Source organism: Scyliorhinus torazame, chromosome 6 (genome assembly GCF_047496885.1).
Source record: "Scyliorhinus torazame isolate Kashiwa2021f chromosome 6, sScyTor2.1, whole genome shotgun sequence".
NCBI lineage: Eukaryota > Metazoa > Chordata > Chondrichthyes > Carcharhiniformes > Scyliorhinidae > Scyliorhinus > Scyliorhinus torazame.
This window is the reverse complement of record NC_092712.1, coordinates 79,178,607-79,192,283: the sequence shown is the minus strand read 5'-3', so window position 1 is coordinate 79,192,283 and position 13,677 is coordinate 79,178,607. Positions and strand designations below refer to the sequence as shown.

At 42.4% G+C, this 13,677-nt stretch overlaps 1 protein-coding gene across 14 annotated transcripts in view; it reads left to right on the top strand.

Moving 5' to 3' along the window:
- svila (supervillin a) overlaps positions 1–13,677 on the top strand; it is a 433,091-nt gene that overhangs the window by 378,298 nt on the left and 41,116 nt on the right. For all 14 annotated transcript variants that reach the window (XM_072508365.1, XM_072508366.1, XM_072508367.1 and 11 more), the window contains 2 exons: positions 6,348–6,489; positions 11,452–11,728. In XM_072508365.1, the coding sequence (XP_072364466.1) occupies positions 6,348–6,489; positions 11,452–11,728 (419 nt within the window). The remainder of the gene's footprint in view (positions 1–6,347; positions 6,490–11,451; positions 11,729–13,677) is intronic.

Below are 13,677 nucleotides of genomic sequence, written 5' to 3'. Positions count from 1 at the left end.
TCTTGCCCGAGTTCATCAACCCTGATTATAGAACTGGGTACACTGCATTTATCCCTGTGTCCTTACCGATCTAAACTTTTTTTTTAAATGGGAGAAACCTTACACTGAAGTGGGAGGATAGTTTGATAGTTCTGAGCAGTACCCAAAGTAAATGGAAATGCACTTTCTTCAATCCCTTCGAATAAGCACAATAGCCACATTTATTTTCATTTCCAATGGACTGGTGGTTATTTGTCCACATTTGATGACACTGAAAAAGTCTGCCAAGCTTTCAATGTCTGGCTTATTCGGATTTAAAGTTGAGATGGAGTATTAACAAAATTATTGAGAGAGGGAGTGATTGATGGCTCACTTGCTTATAGGTATGAGCAGAATGGGACCATTCTACAGTTTGAATTTGCCCTTACAATCTGGAAAATTATTTGTGCTGCTAAATGCTGCTGTTTTTTTAGTTCCTAAGTTTCAGTTTATACTGAATTTTGTATTTTATCATTCTACACTATCCCTATAAATCCCTAATTAACCTTTATTACATGTTTCTAAAAGCTAGTAACAAATAAATGACAAAGTTATATCTCCTAATTGATAGGTTAATATTGAAGTAACAAAATTTAGGGCAGCATGGTGGCACAGTGGTTAGCACTGATGCCCACGGTGCTGAGGACCCAGGTTCAATCCCGGCCCCGGGTCACTGTCCGTGTGGAGTTTTCACATTCTCCCCGCGTCTGCGTGGGTTTAACCCCCACAACCCAAAGATGTGCAGGTTAGGTGGATTGGCCATGCTAAATTGTCCCTTAATTGGGAAAAAAATAAATAATTAGGTATTCTAAATTTAGAAAAAAAATAATAACTGAATTTAAGAGAAACTAAGACGTAGGGTGGGATTCTCCGGCCTCGCCTGCCTGGCGACCGGAAATTCCCGCCCGAGGTCAGTGGACCTTTACATGGTCCGCGTCCCGCCCACGATGATCTTGCGGCTGGCGGGGCGGAAGCAGCAAGCCCTTAATATAATTCAATATAAATGAAATCTATTTGATTTGTGAGCTATTGCATCCACTGTAATTAATGCATGAACTGTTAGCTACAGTAATGACCACACAAAAATCAATTTACAGCATCTTTTGACAGTAATTCCTCCAATATGGGACTCTGCAAGACCTACATTTTAAATATATCAGGCGACCTTGGTTTCTTTTTGTTAATTCAGTCTTCATTATCCACTTAATAAATCAATGTTTGGAACTTTATTTTTCTAACCTCAGTTGGTGAGTTGATAAAAGGACTTTCCAAGTATAGTTTTTATAGTTTACTACACAGTAGATTGGGCACGTTATTAGTAACCTTTTTGTAAAATCTTATGGGTTCAGTGGCTTAATGGTTATGTTACTGGACCAGTATTGTAGGCCGGAATAATGATACAGAAACATCTGTTCAGTACCTCGGGAATATAAATTCAATGCATTGAATCAACAATCCTTCTGACTTTTTCGGTATTAAGTAGGAGATATCAGAAAAGTTACCATTAGAATAACTAACTTGCGGTGGTTAAGTGTTCACCGCAACATCGCTTTTTAAATCCTTCAATATCGGCTCCACCTATCATTGTGAAGTAGATTCTAAAGTTGGAATCAAAAGCTAGTATCGGTAATTGTGGCCATGAAGCTGCCCGATTGTCGTACAATCTCATCTGATTCACGAATATCCTTTGGAGAAGAGAAGGAAATCTGCCATCCTTGCTTGGTCTGGCCTATATGTAACTTCAACCTCACAACAATGTGGCTGACTTTTAACTGGCCTTATAAATGACTCACCATCACCTTCTCAAGGGCAATTAGGAATGGTCAATAAAACCTGACTTTGGGCAGCACGGTTGCGCAGTGGTTAGCATTGCTGCCTCACGGCTCCGAGGTCCCAGGTTCAATCTCGGCTCTGGGTCCGTGTGGAGTTTGCACATTCTCCCCGTGTTTGCGTGGGTTTCACCCCCACAACCCAAGGATGTGCAGAGTAGGTGAATTGGCCATGTTAAATTGCCCCTTAATTGGAAAAAATTAATTGGGTACTGTAAATTAAAAAAAATAAAATAAAACCTGACTTTGTTAGTGACAGCCTTATCCTGTGAGTTAATTTTTAAAAATTGCCACCCCTTACAAAAATGTGAAATACTCAACACCGTAATAAAGTGTGCCATAAATTGATTGATCATGTTTGTTATTACATGCAACATATAAATATTTGAGAGCTGGTAAATGAGCCCCAACAGTAGCAGAATAAGGAGATAATTGAACCTCTGTTTACTAGGGAAGAAAGCAAATTTAGGGGAATGCTGGTTACTGGTCTTTTATGTTGCGCTACCTGATGACCAATTTACTGCATTGGTGGAGACTATTCTCTGCTCTGCCACAAGAGAGCTTGGGAAAAGTGTACAAAAATGAAAGAGGGATTTATATCCTTGATGGGGTGGAGGGTTGATTGCAAATATATGAATGCCTACAAGTGTGGTTCCTCCATGTATGCTCTCAAGGGTTGGGCATTAAATGCAGGCCTTTCGAGCTGGACCTAGTTTTAGTAAATGAAGCCAGGCAAGTGGTACAAGTTTCAGTGGGGGAGCAGAGTGGTGACAGTGACCATAACTCAGCAGGATTTGAGGTCATTGTGGAAATGGACAAAGATGGACCAGAAATAAAAGTTCTCAATTGGGGGAAGGCCAATTTCTTATTTTATTTTTTATAAATTTAGAATATCCAATTCATTTTTTCCAATTAAGAGGCAATTTAGCGTGGCCAATCCGCCTACCCTATACATCTTTGGGTTGTGGTGGCGAAACCCACGCAAACATGGGGAGAATGGGCAAACTCCACACGGACAGTGACCCAGAGCTGGGATCGAACCTGGGACCTGTGAGGCACCCACTGCGCCACCGTGCTGCCCTGCTAAGGCCAATTTTAATAGGATAAGACGGGATCTGGCCAAAGCCGACTTGTGAGCAGCTACTTGCAGGAAAATCTTCATCCACTCAGTGAGATTCCTTCAAAAAGGAAATAGAACAAGTTAAGGGCCGACATGTTCATGTGAAGGTGAAAGGTGGGAGCAACAAGTCCAGAGAACTCTGGATGTCAAGGGATTTCCAGGGTTGGATAAGGAAAAAAAGGTAGGCTTATGGCAGATACCGAGAGCTCAAATCAGCAGAAGCCCTAGAGGAGTAAAGAGAGTGCAGGGGTTACTTAAAAATTTAATTAGGAGAGCAAAGAGTGGGCATGAAAAAACACTGGGGTAAAATAAAGGAAAATCCAAAGTTATTTTATAAGTATATTAAGGGCAAGAAGATGACTAGGGAAAGAGTAGGGATAATTACAGGCTTACGAGGCAATCTTTCTGTGGAGTTGGAAGATGTAGGTGAGGTTTTAAATGAGTACATTTCATCTGTGTTCACTATGGGGAAGGACAATGTTGGTATAGAAATCAGGCAGGGGGACTGTGATATACTTGAACAAATTATTGAGAGGGAGGAGGTATTAACGGTTTCAGCCAGTTTAAAAGTGGATAAATTCCCAGGCCCAGGTGAGATGTATCCCAGGCTGCTGTGGGAGGCAAGGGAGGAGATTGCAGTGGCTCTGACAATTTTCAAATCTTCTCTGGCCTCAGGAGAGGTGCTGGAGAAGAGCTAATATGGTACCATTATTCAAGAAGGGTGATGCGGATAAACCAGGAAATTACAGGCCAGTGAGTCTAACTTCAGTGGTAGGGAAACTATTGGAGAAACTTCTGAGGGACTGAATTAATCTCCACTTGGAGAGGCACGGAATAATCAAGGATAGTCAGCATGGCTTTGTCAAAAGGAAATCATGTCTTACAAATTTGATTGAATTTTTTGAGGAAGTGACTAGGTGAGTAGATGAGGGTGGTATAGTTGATGCAGTCTGCATGGACTTCAGTAAGACTTTTGACAAGGTCTCATGCGGGAGAGTGGTTAAGAAGGTGAGAGCCCATGGGATCCATAGCAATTTGGATCCAAAATTGGCTTGGTGGCAGGAGGCAGAAGGTGATGGTCGAAGGTTTTTTTTGTGACTGGTAATCTGTGTCCAGTGATGTTCGGCAGGAATGGGTGCTGGGTCCCTTGCTATTTGTCGTTTACATTAATAATCTAGATGTGAAAGTAGCAGGTATGATAAGTAAGTTGGCAGATGACACAAAAGTGAGTGGTGTGATAAATAGTGAGGAGGAAAGCTTTAGATTACGGGGTGATACAGATGGACTGGTTAGATGGACAGAACAGTGGCAAATGGAAGTTAGCCATGGAAAATGTGAGGAAATGCAGTTTGGGAGGACTAACAAGGTAAGGGAATATACAATGAATGGGAGGACCCTGGGAAGTACAGAAGATCAGAGGGAACTTGGTGTGCTTGTTCATAGATCGCTGAAGATAGCAGGACAGGTTGACAAGGGGTTAAGAAGGCATATGGGGTACTTGCCTTTATTAGCTGAGAATATAAGTGCAGGGAGGTTACGATGGAGCTGTCTGAAATGCTGGTTAGGTCACAGCTGGAGTATTGTGCGCAGTTCTGGTCACCACACTATGAAGGAAGTGGAGAAGGTGCAGAGGAGGTTCACCAGGATGTTGCCTGGCCTGGAGAGTTTCAGCTATCAAGAGAGACTGGATAGGCTGAGGTTGTTTTCCTTGAAACCGAGAAGGCTGAGGGGGACCTGATTGAGATGTATAAAATTATGAGGGACATGAATAGGGTGGATAGGAAGGAACTTTTTCCCTTGGCAGAGGGGTCAATAGCCAAGTAGCATAGATTTAAGGAAAGAGGCTATAGAGAGAATGCGAGGAAAAACCTTTTCACCCAGAGGGTGGTTGGAATCTGGAACCGACTGCCTGAAAGGGTGATAAAGGCAGGAACCCTTCCAACATTTAAGAAGTATTTAGATGAGCATTTGAAACCCTGTAGCACACAAGGCTTTGGGCCAAGTGCTTGAAAATGGGTTTAGAGTAGATAGGTGCTTAATGGCCAGTAGAGACTCGATGGGCCAAAAAGCCTCTTTGTGTTGTAAAACTCCAAGACTCTCTGACCCATGAACAAATAAGTAAATGTAAAATAGTATGTTCAAGCCTGTGCATTCCGGGGGCAGCACGGTGGAGCAGTGGATTAGCCCTGCAACCTCACGGCGCCGAGGTCCCAGGTTAGATCCCGCCTCTGGGTCACTGGCTGTGTGGAGTTTGCACATTCTCCCTGTGTTTGCGTGGGTTTTGCCCCCACAACCCAAAGATGTGCAGGCTAGGTGGATTGGCCACGCTAAATTGCCCCTTAATTGGAAAAAATGAATTGGGTACTCTAAATTTATTTTTAGAAAGCCTGTGCATTCCATTATGCGGTAGGCCAAAGAAAAATACTGCAGATGCTGGAAATCTGAAATAAAAACAGAAAATGCTGGATATACGAAGGTCTGACAGCATCTGGCAGAGTAAACGTCTTGAGTCGATGTGACTCTTCTACGTTATTATTTATTTTTTTAAACTATATTAAAGAGTAAATAAAATAAAAGCGATTGCATTTTGTTGGAAGTCATTCGCCTTACCTCCATTTTTTTATGTATCCAAAAAGTACATTTATTCTTAGTTTTTAATTGAAGCTTCAATTCCATTGCTACTAAAGGGATCTGTTACTAACGATTCAGTATCCGAGGTGGGCAACTCCAGAAGGGCAGCACAGTGGTTAGCACTGGTTCTTCACAGCGCCAGGGACCCAGGTTCAGTTCCCAGCTTGGATCACTGTATGTGCGGAGTCTGCATGTTCTCCCCGTGTCTGCATGGGTTTCCTCCGGGCACTCTGGTTTCCTCCCACTAGTTCCGAAAGACGTGTTGTTCGGTGAATTGGACATTCTAAATTCTCCCTTTGTGTACCCGGAGAGAGGCGCCGGAGAGTGGAGACGAGGGGATGTTCACAGTAACTTCATTGCAGTGTTAAATTATTATTATTGTCACGCAAGCAAGCCTACACCCCCTGCCTTGTTTTTATTTGTGCTGCCACAGGTTGCACAAGTATTGCCAGAGCAGCCCAATGGGATGAAATACTTATTCATCTTCATAGCGATCAAAATGTGGACAAATATCCTGTTAAAAGTACGACTACATTCTATTAAGTGCAGCGAGTACCTTGCGATGTGTGTGTTTCCTATTAATAAATATGAAATTACCACTTACTACATCAAGCAGTACGTTTAAAAAGTATATATTCCTTTTATCTAGTTCTTTGGTCAAGATTCCATTTTGAGCAATAAGTCATGTGTTAAGATGTCTGATGCCAAGTGTTAATCCTAACCAGCTGTTTGCTTTTTTCCACATGTAGAAAAGGTCAAGGTCGTCCTGATTGGGCAATTTTTGGCAGGCTGACCGAGCATAATGAAACTATTTTGTTTAAGGAAAAGTTCCTCGACTGGCTAGAATCAAAGAAGCTCTCACAAAAAACTGGAGTTGAAGAAGAGCAGAAGGTGCAGCCCTTTTGGTTACTTTATTAGCAAAGCAAAATCTTTAATCCTTTCTGTCTTTTAAAGTACCTGTGGTCTTATGTAAAACCTGATCGACTGGGGACTTTGAATATTTTAGACCTGTCAACTGATGTCATTTTGACCAAAGTTTACAGAAATCCGATAGTCTCACGAAACTTTTTTTTTCACAGACCATTTTACTTGAGATTTTGTGATTATATGTATTACAAAGTTCCCTCCAATTTATCAGTAAATTTCTGAACAATTGTGATAGACACAAGAGAGTAGGTCATTCAGATCCTTGAACTTTTAACGCCTGTCCGTTAGATGGTGAATGATAACGAATCTTAATTCCATTTACCTACCTTTGTTTGTTATCCCTTGGTACCCACCAGAATCTATTGATGGGGAACACAAGATTTAGTCTATGCTACATCGAGCGCAGAGACAGGCCATTCAGTCCAACTGATCTATGCCAATGCTTATGCTCCACATGAGCTTTCTTCCACGGCTTTCACTGAATTATTATTATTATTTTTAAAAATAAATTTAGAGTACCCAATTCGTTTTTTCCAATTAAGGGGCAATTTAGCGTGGCCAATCCACCTGCCCTGCACATCTTTGGGTTGTGGGGGCGAAACCCACGCAAACACAGGGAGAATGTGCAAACTCCACATAGACAGTGACCCAGAGCCGGGATCGAACCTGGGACCTCGGCGCCGTGAGGCTGCAGGACTAATGCATTCACTGAATTAACAAACTATAGCAAATAGTGGGCCCGGGTTTGTTTAAAAAAGATTAATACATCTTAATTGCGATTGTTGGTAGGAGGATGAAAACATTTGACCAAAGTGCCACTTGGGCACAAAGTCCCTGCTAAGAGTTTGGATTTGGATGGGCTGGTGTTGCATTTTGCCTCCAACCCAGCACATTTGAACTTGTAAATCAGCTTTTGAGTTTGAAGTACAAAGTGAGTAATCATAACGAAATAAATGATCCGGTAGATGTAGTTTTAATGAATTTTCAGTAGGAATTCAATGAACTTCCTCACCGGAAACCTATACGTGTATTAAAGAAAAGTATTAGAATTTGTACATTCACAAAATTATTAATTAATATTGCTTGGATTAGTAAGGTGGTTGGAAGTGGTGGATGTGAGAAGGCAGTGATAACTCTAATATTATGATATGTTAAGAGAATAAAAATGTGACGGGTGCGGATGGACAGAAAGGGGATTCAAAATATCATTCCCTAAAATGAGTGCCTATTGATAAAGCCAGAACAAAAGCTATTCAAATTTGTGGCTTTTAGAAGGAATATGAACAGGTTATAAGAGCCACAGAGGTCATAATAAATTTGAGGACGGCAATTGTTAGATCATAATTGGAATACTGTGTGCAGTTTTGAAAAGAGAAAGAAAGACTCACATTGACATGGTGTCTTTCTCAACTTCAGCGTTCCAAAGTGCTTCATGGCCAATAAAGTTATTTTGAAGCGTAGTCACTGTGTATTGTAGGAAAATCAGCCAGGTCTCACAAACAACAGATATTTTCTATTATTAACTTTGTTTGAGAGATGTATATTGGCAAGCACAATGGGGCAAATTTTTCCACTCTTCTTCTTCTGTCATATCCTGAGGAGGCAAACTGGATTTAACATTTTGTCGGAAAGATGGCACTTCTGAAAGTGCAACGATCCCTCCGCATATGTCCGAGCTGGTGATTCATCAGGGTGATACCAGGGATTTCATAAGGAAGCTATAGCTATCCCTTCTTAAAACAGCATGTAATATTTACATTAAATCCCATCCTAAATTCATTTTTTCCATTAACTGGAATTGTAATCAGAATTATTTTTAATTGTTCCAGTGTACATGTTACATAGAATGTACGGCACAGAAGCAGCAGTCATTTAGTCCAACTAGTCCAAGCTCCACTCAACCCACTCCACCATCTTTTCTCATCTAAATCTACCATTGCAATCATCTATTCTCTTCCTCACTCAAATGCTTGCCTAGCTCCATCCTAAATGCGTCAATACTATTGGCTTCAACCACTCCCTGTGGTAGTGCGTTCCACATTCCCACCACTCTTGGGTAAAGAAGTGTCTTCTGAATTCCGTATTGGATTTCTTGGTGACTTTCTTATATTTATGCTTTGACTTATGCTCTCCTCTACAAGAGGAAACATTCTCTCTGTATCCACTCTATCAAAACCATTCATAATTTGAAATACCCCTAATAGGTCCCAACTCACCTTTTTTTCCACGAGAAATGAAACCCAGCCTGTCATTCCTTTGTTGACATCGTCATACAGCACAGAAAAGGCCCTTCGGCCCATCGTGTCTGCGCCGGTCAAAAACAACTGCCTAACCATTCTAATCCCATATTCCACCACTTGGCCAATAGCTTTGTACGCCTTGGGATCACAAGTGCACATCTAAATACTTCTTAAATGTTATGAGGGTCTCTGCTTCCACCACCCTTTCAGGCAGCGAATTCCAAACTCCCACCACCCTCTGGGTGAAAAGGTTTTTCCTCACGCCCCGTCTGAACCTCCTGCCCCTTACTTTAAATCTATGCCCCCTGGTCATTGACCCCTCCACCAATGTGAAAAGTCTATTCCTGTCTACTCTATCTGTGCCCTTCATAATTTTATACATCTCAATCATGTCCCCCTTCAGTCTCCTCTGCTCCAAGGAGAATAATTCAAGTATATCCAATCTTTCTCCATAAGTAACACTCTCCAGCCCAGGCAACATCCTGGTAAATCTCCTCTGCATTCTTTCCAGTGTTATCACATCCCTCCTATGATGTGGATTCCAAAACTGCACACAATGCTCTAGCTTGTGGCCTAACCAACATTTTATACCATTTCAGCATAACCTCCCTGCTGTATCCAACTGCTTTCTACATTTAGGGACTGGTGTACAAGCACACCAAGGTCCCTCTGATCCTCGGTGCTTCCCAGGGTCCTACCATTTATCATGCGTTTCCTTGCCTTGTTTGTCCTGCCCAAGTGCATCAACTCACACTTAATCCAGATTGCCACAGATCAGCCCATCTGACTAACTCGTCTATAAATGTATATCCCCACGCATTTCTGGTATCCTTGTAAATCTATTCTGCGCCCTCTCTAGTGTCTCTGCATCCTTTGTATAGTATTGTGACCAGAACTGCAAACAGTACTCTGTTAAACAGTAGTCTAATCAAGGTTCGATACAGGCTTAGCATAATTCTCCTTCATTTAAATTTTGTATTTTTAATGGTCTTGCTCACCTGTGGCAATTTTTACAACTTTAGTGATTGGTATTTTTGAACCCTTAAGATCCCATTGTTCTTCTACCCCGCCTAGACCGTATGCCATTGAATATTAGGGGTGGGGCACAGTGAATGAATGAGGACACATACTTTTGATATTAGTTAAAGTCACATCAACAGGATCCTGTGCACAGGATATGGATAGCTGCATTATGTTAGTACAGGATTTATAATGAGCCTGCACTTTCCTGCTCAAGATCAGTTTATTGTTCTAAATCTATAAAAGTTTTTATTTGACTTTCTTTACTTCCATCACTGTGGTGTAAATTAATCTTTCATAAATGTACTCAGTCCCAGTGGCAAGATGAGTAAAATCCTTGACAGACTGGTTTTATTCCCTTCACTACGGCTGTGTGTGTGTGTGTTTTTTCATTGCAGGATAGCCAAGTGTTGGATGGTGTGTGATTATTTCCTATTGACCTCTAGTAAACCACCACAAATTCTTCCCTAATTTATCTGTTTGAAAGTAATGCATAACTTGCTTCAAAGAAAATTAACTTTCAAAATCCCATGGCTGTCAAATACAGTTGTGATGAATGTAGAAATTTAAGTTGTATTGGATTATAGGTATTTGGTGCAGTAAGGATTAAAAGCCTGGGCTAGTGTGTGCATGTGACTGCTGCTGTTTTAAAATAAGTCCTAGTTTGAAAGGTTAGGAGCTAGGGGTGCAATTAAAGCATAGTGAAACGCTTAGGCTAATGGAATTTTGTTTTGATTGAGGGGATTTCAGCTTGGTAAGATGATGTCATGGCTGGGTGGAGCTAAGGCATCAGGCATTTTGAGAAAGCAGTTCAGTTGTGAGTTGAATGCAGCTATGACCTGAAGTCGAGCAGTTTTACACTCGATGCTGTTCAGTGAAAAGAGAATAACAATCTTTATAGCAGTGCAGACTTGTCTGAGAACAAGGGAGAGCTGAAGCAAGCTGAGAAGCACATTCTGAAGACATGCAGACAGAGTTTCTGCATGCGTCTTACAGGGATGCTGTCATGGGTCCTTTCTTTAAAACAGTATCAAGAGATCCCTCCTCAAAGAACATAATAATAATCTTTATTATTGTCACAAGTAGACTTACATTAACACTGCCACTTGCGGCGCCAGTTCTGGTACACTGCGAATTCAGAATGTCCAATTCACCAAACAACACGTCTTTTGGAACTTGTGGGAAGAAACCGGAGCACCCAGAGGAAACCCATGCAGACCCAGGGAGAACGTGCAGACTCCGCACAGACAGTGATCCAAGCTGGGAATCAAACCTTGGACCCTGACGCTGTGAAGCACCAATGCTAAACACTGTGCTACCTTGCCGCCAAGAACATCTCTGCAGAGCACGTATTCCTCTGTGCCATTTGTAGTTAAAGTGGATTGAGAGCCAAGATGAGTTTTTTTCTTGTTTTTTAAGTGGTAATAAAGATAGCAGTTGAGAATATTGAATTAAGAGGAATAGAGGTTTGTCTGAACAAAACTTTTCTTTAAACTACCTTAGGAAATGTTCGTTCCAAGAAAAGAAAGAGGACTGAATTTCATTTCTTTTCCGATTTACTCATTGCGTCTATTTTTAAATTAGAATTCAATTTACAGCTCGGATTTTGCTAACTGGCGAAATTAACTTTACATTCAACTGATAGTCTTACCTTCTTGTCTTGCAGCAGGAGCATGGGATTGATCTTAAACCATATGATGTTACATTGATGATTCCTCAGTCTCCAGCCCCTGTTGGGACAACACTCGATGGATTAAATATTGGACGTGGCTATGGAATAGTTGAGGGAGAAGATGGAAGGCAGTTTGAGATCACTAGCCTCTCAGTTGATGTGTGGCACATACTTGAGTTTGACTACAGTAGATTACCTAAGCAGAGCATTGGGCAGTTTCATGAAGGTGATACTTATGTGGTGAAATCGAAGTACCTGGTGAGCACTACAGGTAAGTGCTGATTGTTTAAAATTAACGTACTTGATAAGTGTAATAATGCCAGGAACCGTGGACTTAAAGGCCCAACTGGTTTAAAACCACCTCCACGACATACAAAACAATTTGTCCCAGTCCATGACTATCAGGAACTGCCAGTCTGTATCTGGGAGCTCCATTTAAAGGTCCTGCTAACAAACCCCAGCTGGGCGGTTATTCACCCGCTCACCACGGGAACCTGAATCTTCATCGTCGGGGTGTGGGGGGGGAATTACTCTCAAGTACCCCATAGGCCAGGTCCCCTTGCCGGAGGTAGTCGCAATGGTTGTCGAAGAAGACGTCTCTGCTGAAATTACCTCCACTAGAGTGGGTTCCCTACCTCTCTGGTGGTCCAGGTGTTTTCCACAGCCTTGTGTTGGACTTTGACTTTGTAAGAAACTGGACCAGTCTTTTTCAGCATGCCTCCTGGCTGATCTTAATGGCTGGCCGTCATTTGCATAAATAGTCAGAAAAATCCCGCTGACCCCAGCCATCTCCGTGACCTGGCCAGTGAACAGCACCTTCCCTCCCATCTGCTCAGCAGTGCAACTAAGATCACTTTTGGCAGGGAGGGAGCAGGATCGGATTGTTAACTGACTGGCTTAATTTCAACTGCCCCTTTACCTAGTGACCAGCAATGAATGAAAATCAGGCCAGGTATTATTTGTGCTGAGTCAGTTCAGGGATTTTGAAGAAATAACAAAAAATAAGAAGGAATAAATGAATAACATTTTATCCCAAACATAACCACTTCAGTGAATTCCTTGATGTAGTCGACAACCCTTCTGAAATTCCATTAGCTCAGGACTAATGCAAGATGAGTTCCGATGAAGGGTCACCGACCTGAAATGTTAACTCTGTTTCTCTCTCCACAGATGCTGAGTATTTCCAATATTTTCGGTTTCTATTTAAGATTTCCAACATCCCCGACACAGGGGATACATGACAGGGTGCTTTCAGGGGTGTGGGTCGGAGAGGGCAAGGTGTCAGAGATTTACCGAGAGTTGAGGGAAGAGGGGGAGGAGTCGGTGGGCGAACTAAAAGGAAAGTGGGAAGAAGAACTAGGGGAGGAGATAGAGGAGGGTATGTGGGCTGATGCCCTAAGCAGGGTAAATTCCTCTTCCTCATGTGCCAGGCTTAGCCTGATTCAATTTAAGGTGCTACATAGAGCACACATAACGTGAGCAAGATTGAGCAGGTTCTTTGGAGTGGAGGACAAATGTGGGAGGTGTGGCGGGAGCCCGGCAAACCACGCACATATGTTTTGGGCGTGCCCGGCACTGGAAGGGTATTGGAAGGGAGTGACGGAAGTGATTTCGCGGGTGGTGAAGGCCCGGGTCAAACCAGGCTGGGGGTTAGCTCTATTTGGAGTTGCGGAAGAGCCGGGAGTGCAGGAGGCGAAAGAGGCCGACGTTGTGGCCTTTGCGTCCCTAGTAGCCCGGCGCAGGATCCTACTCATGTGGAAGGAGGCGAAACCCCCCGGACCGGAGGCCTGGGTAAATGATATGGCGGGGTTCATTAAACTGGAGCAGATAAAGTTTGCCCTGAGAGGATCGGCTCAAGGGTTCACCAAGCGGTGGCAGCCATTTCTCGACTACCTAGGGGAACGTTAGAGGGAAGACAGATGACCAGCAGCAGCAACCCAGGGGGAGGGGGGAGGGGGTTTAGTTTAGGTCAAAGATAATGGGGTTTTGTTACTTGTGTATTGTTAAAAATTTCTGTATTATTGTTGCGTTTGCTTTGTAAGAGGGGAAAAATTGTTGTTTGGGGAAAAAAATTTCAATAAAACATATTTATTAAAAAAAAGGATTTCCAACATCTGCAGTATTTGGTTTTGTAGTGATGAAGATGCAAGATCTTTGCAGTTACTGTTCTAAGGGAACAAGACTGGGGGCGGAATATTACGGGGGTGGGGGTAGATGGCT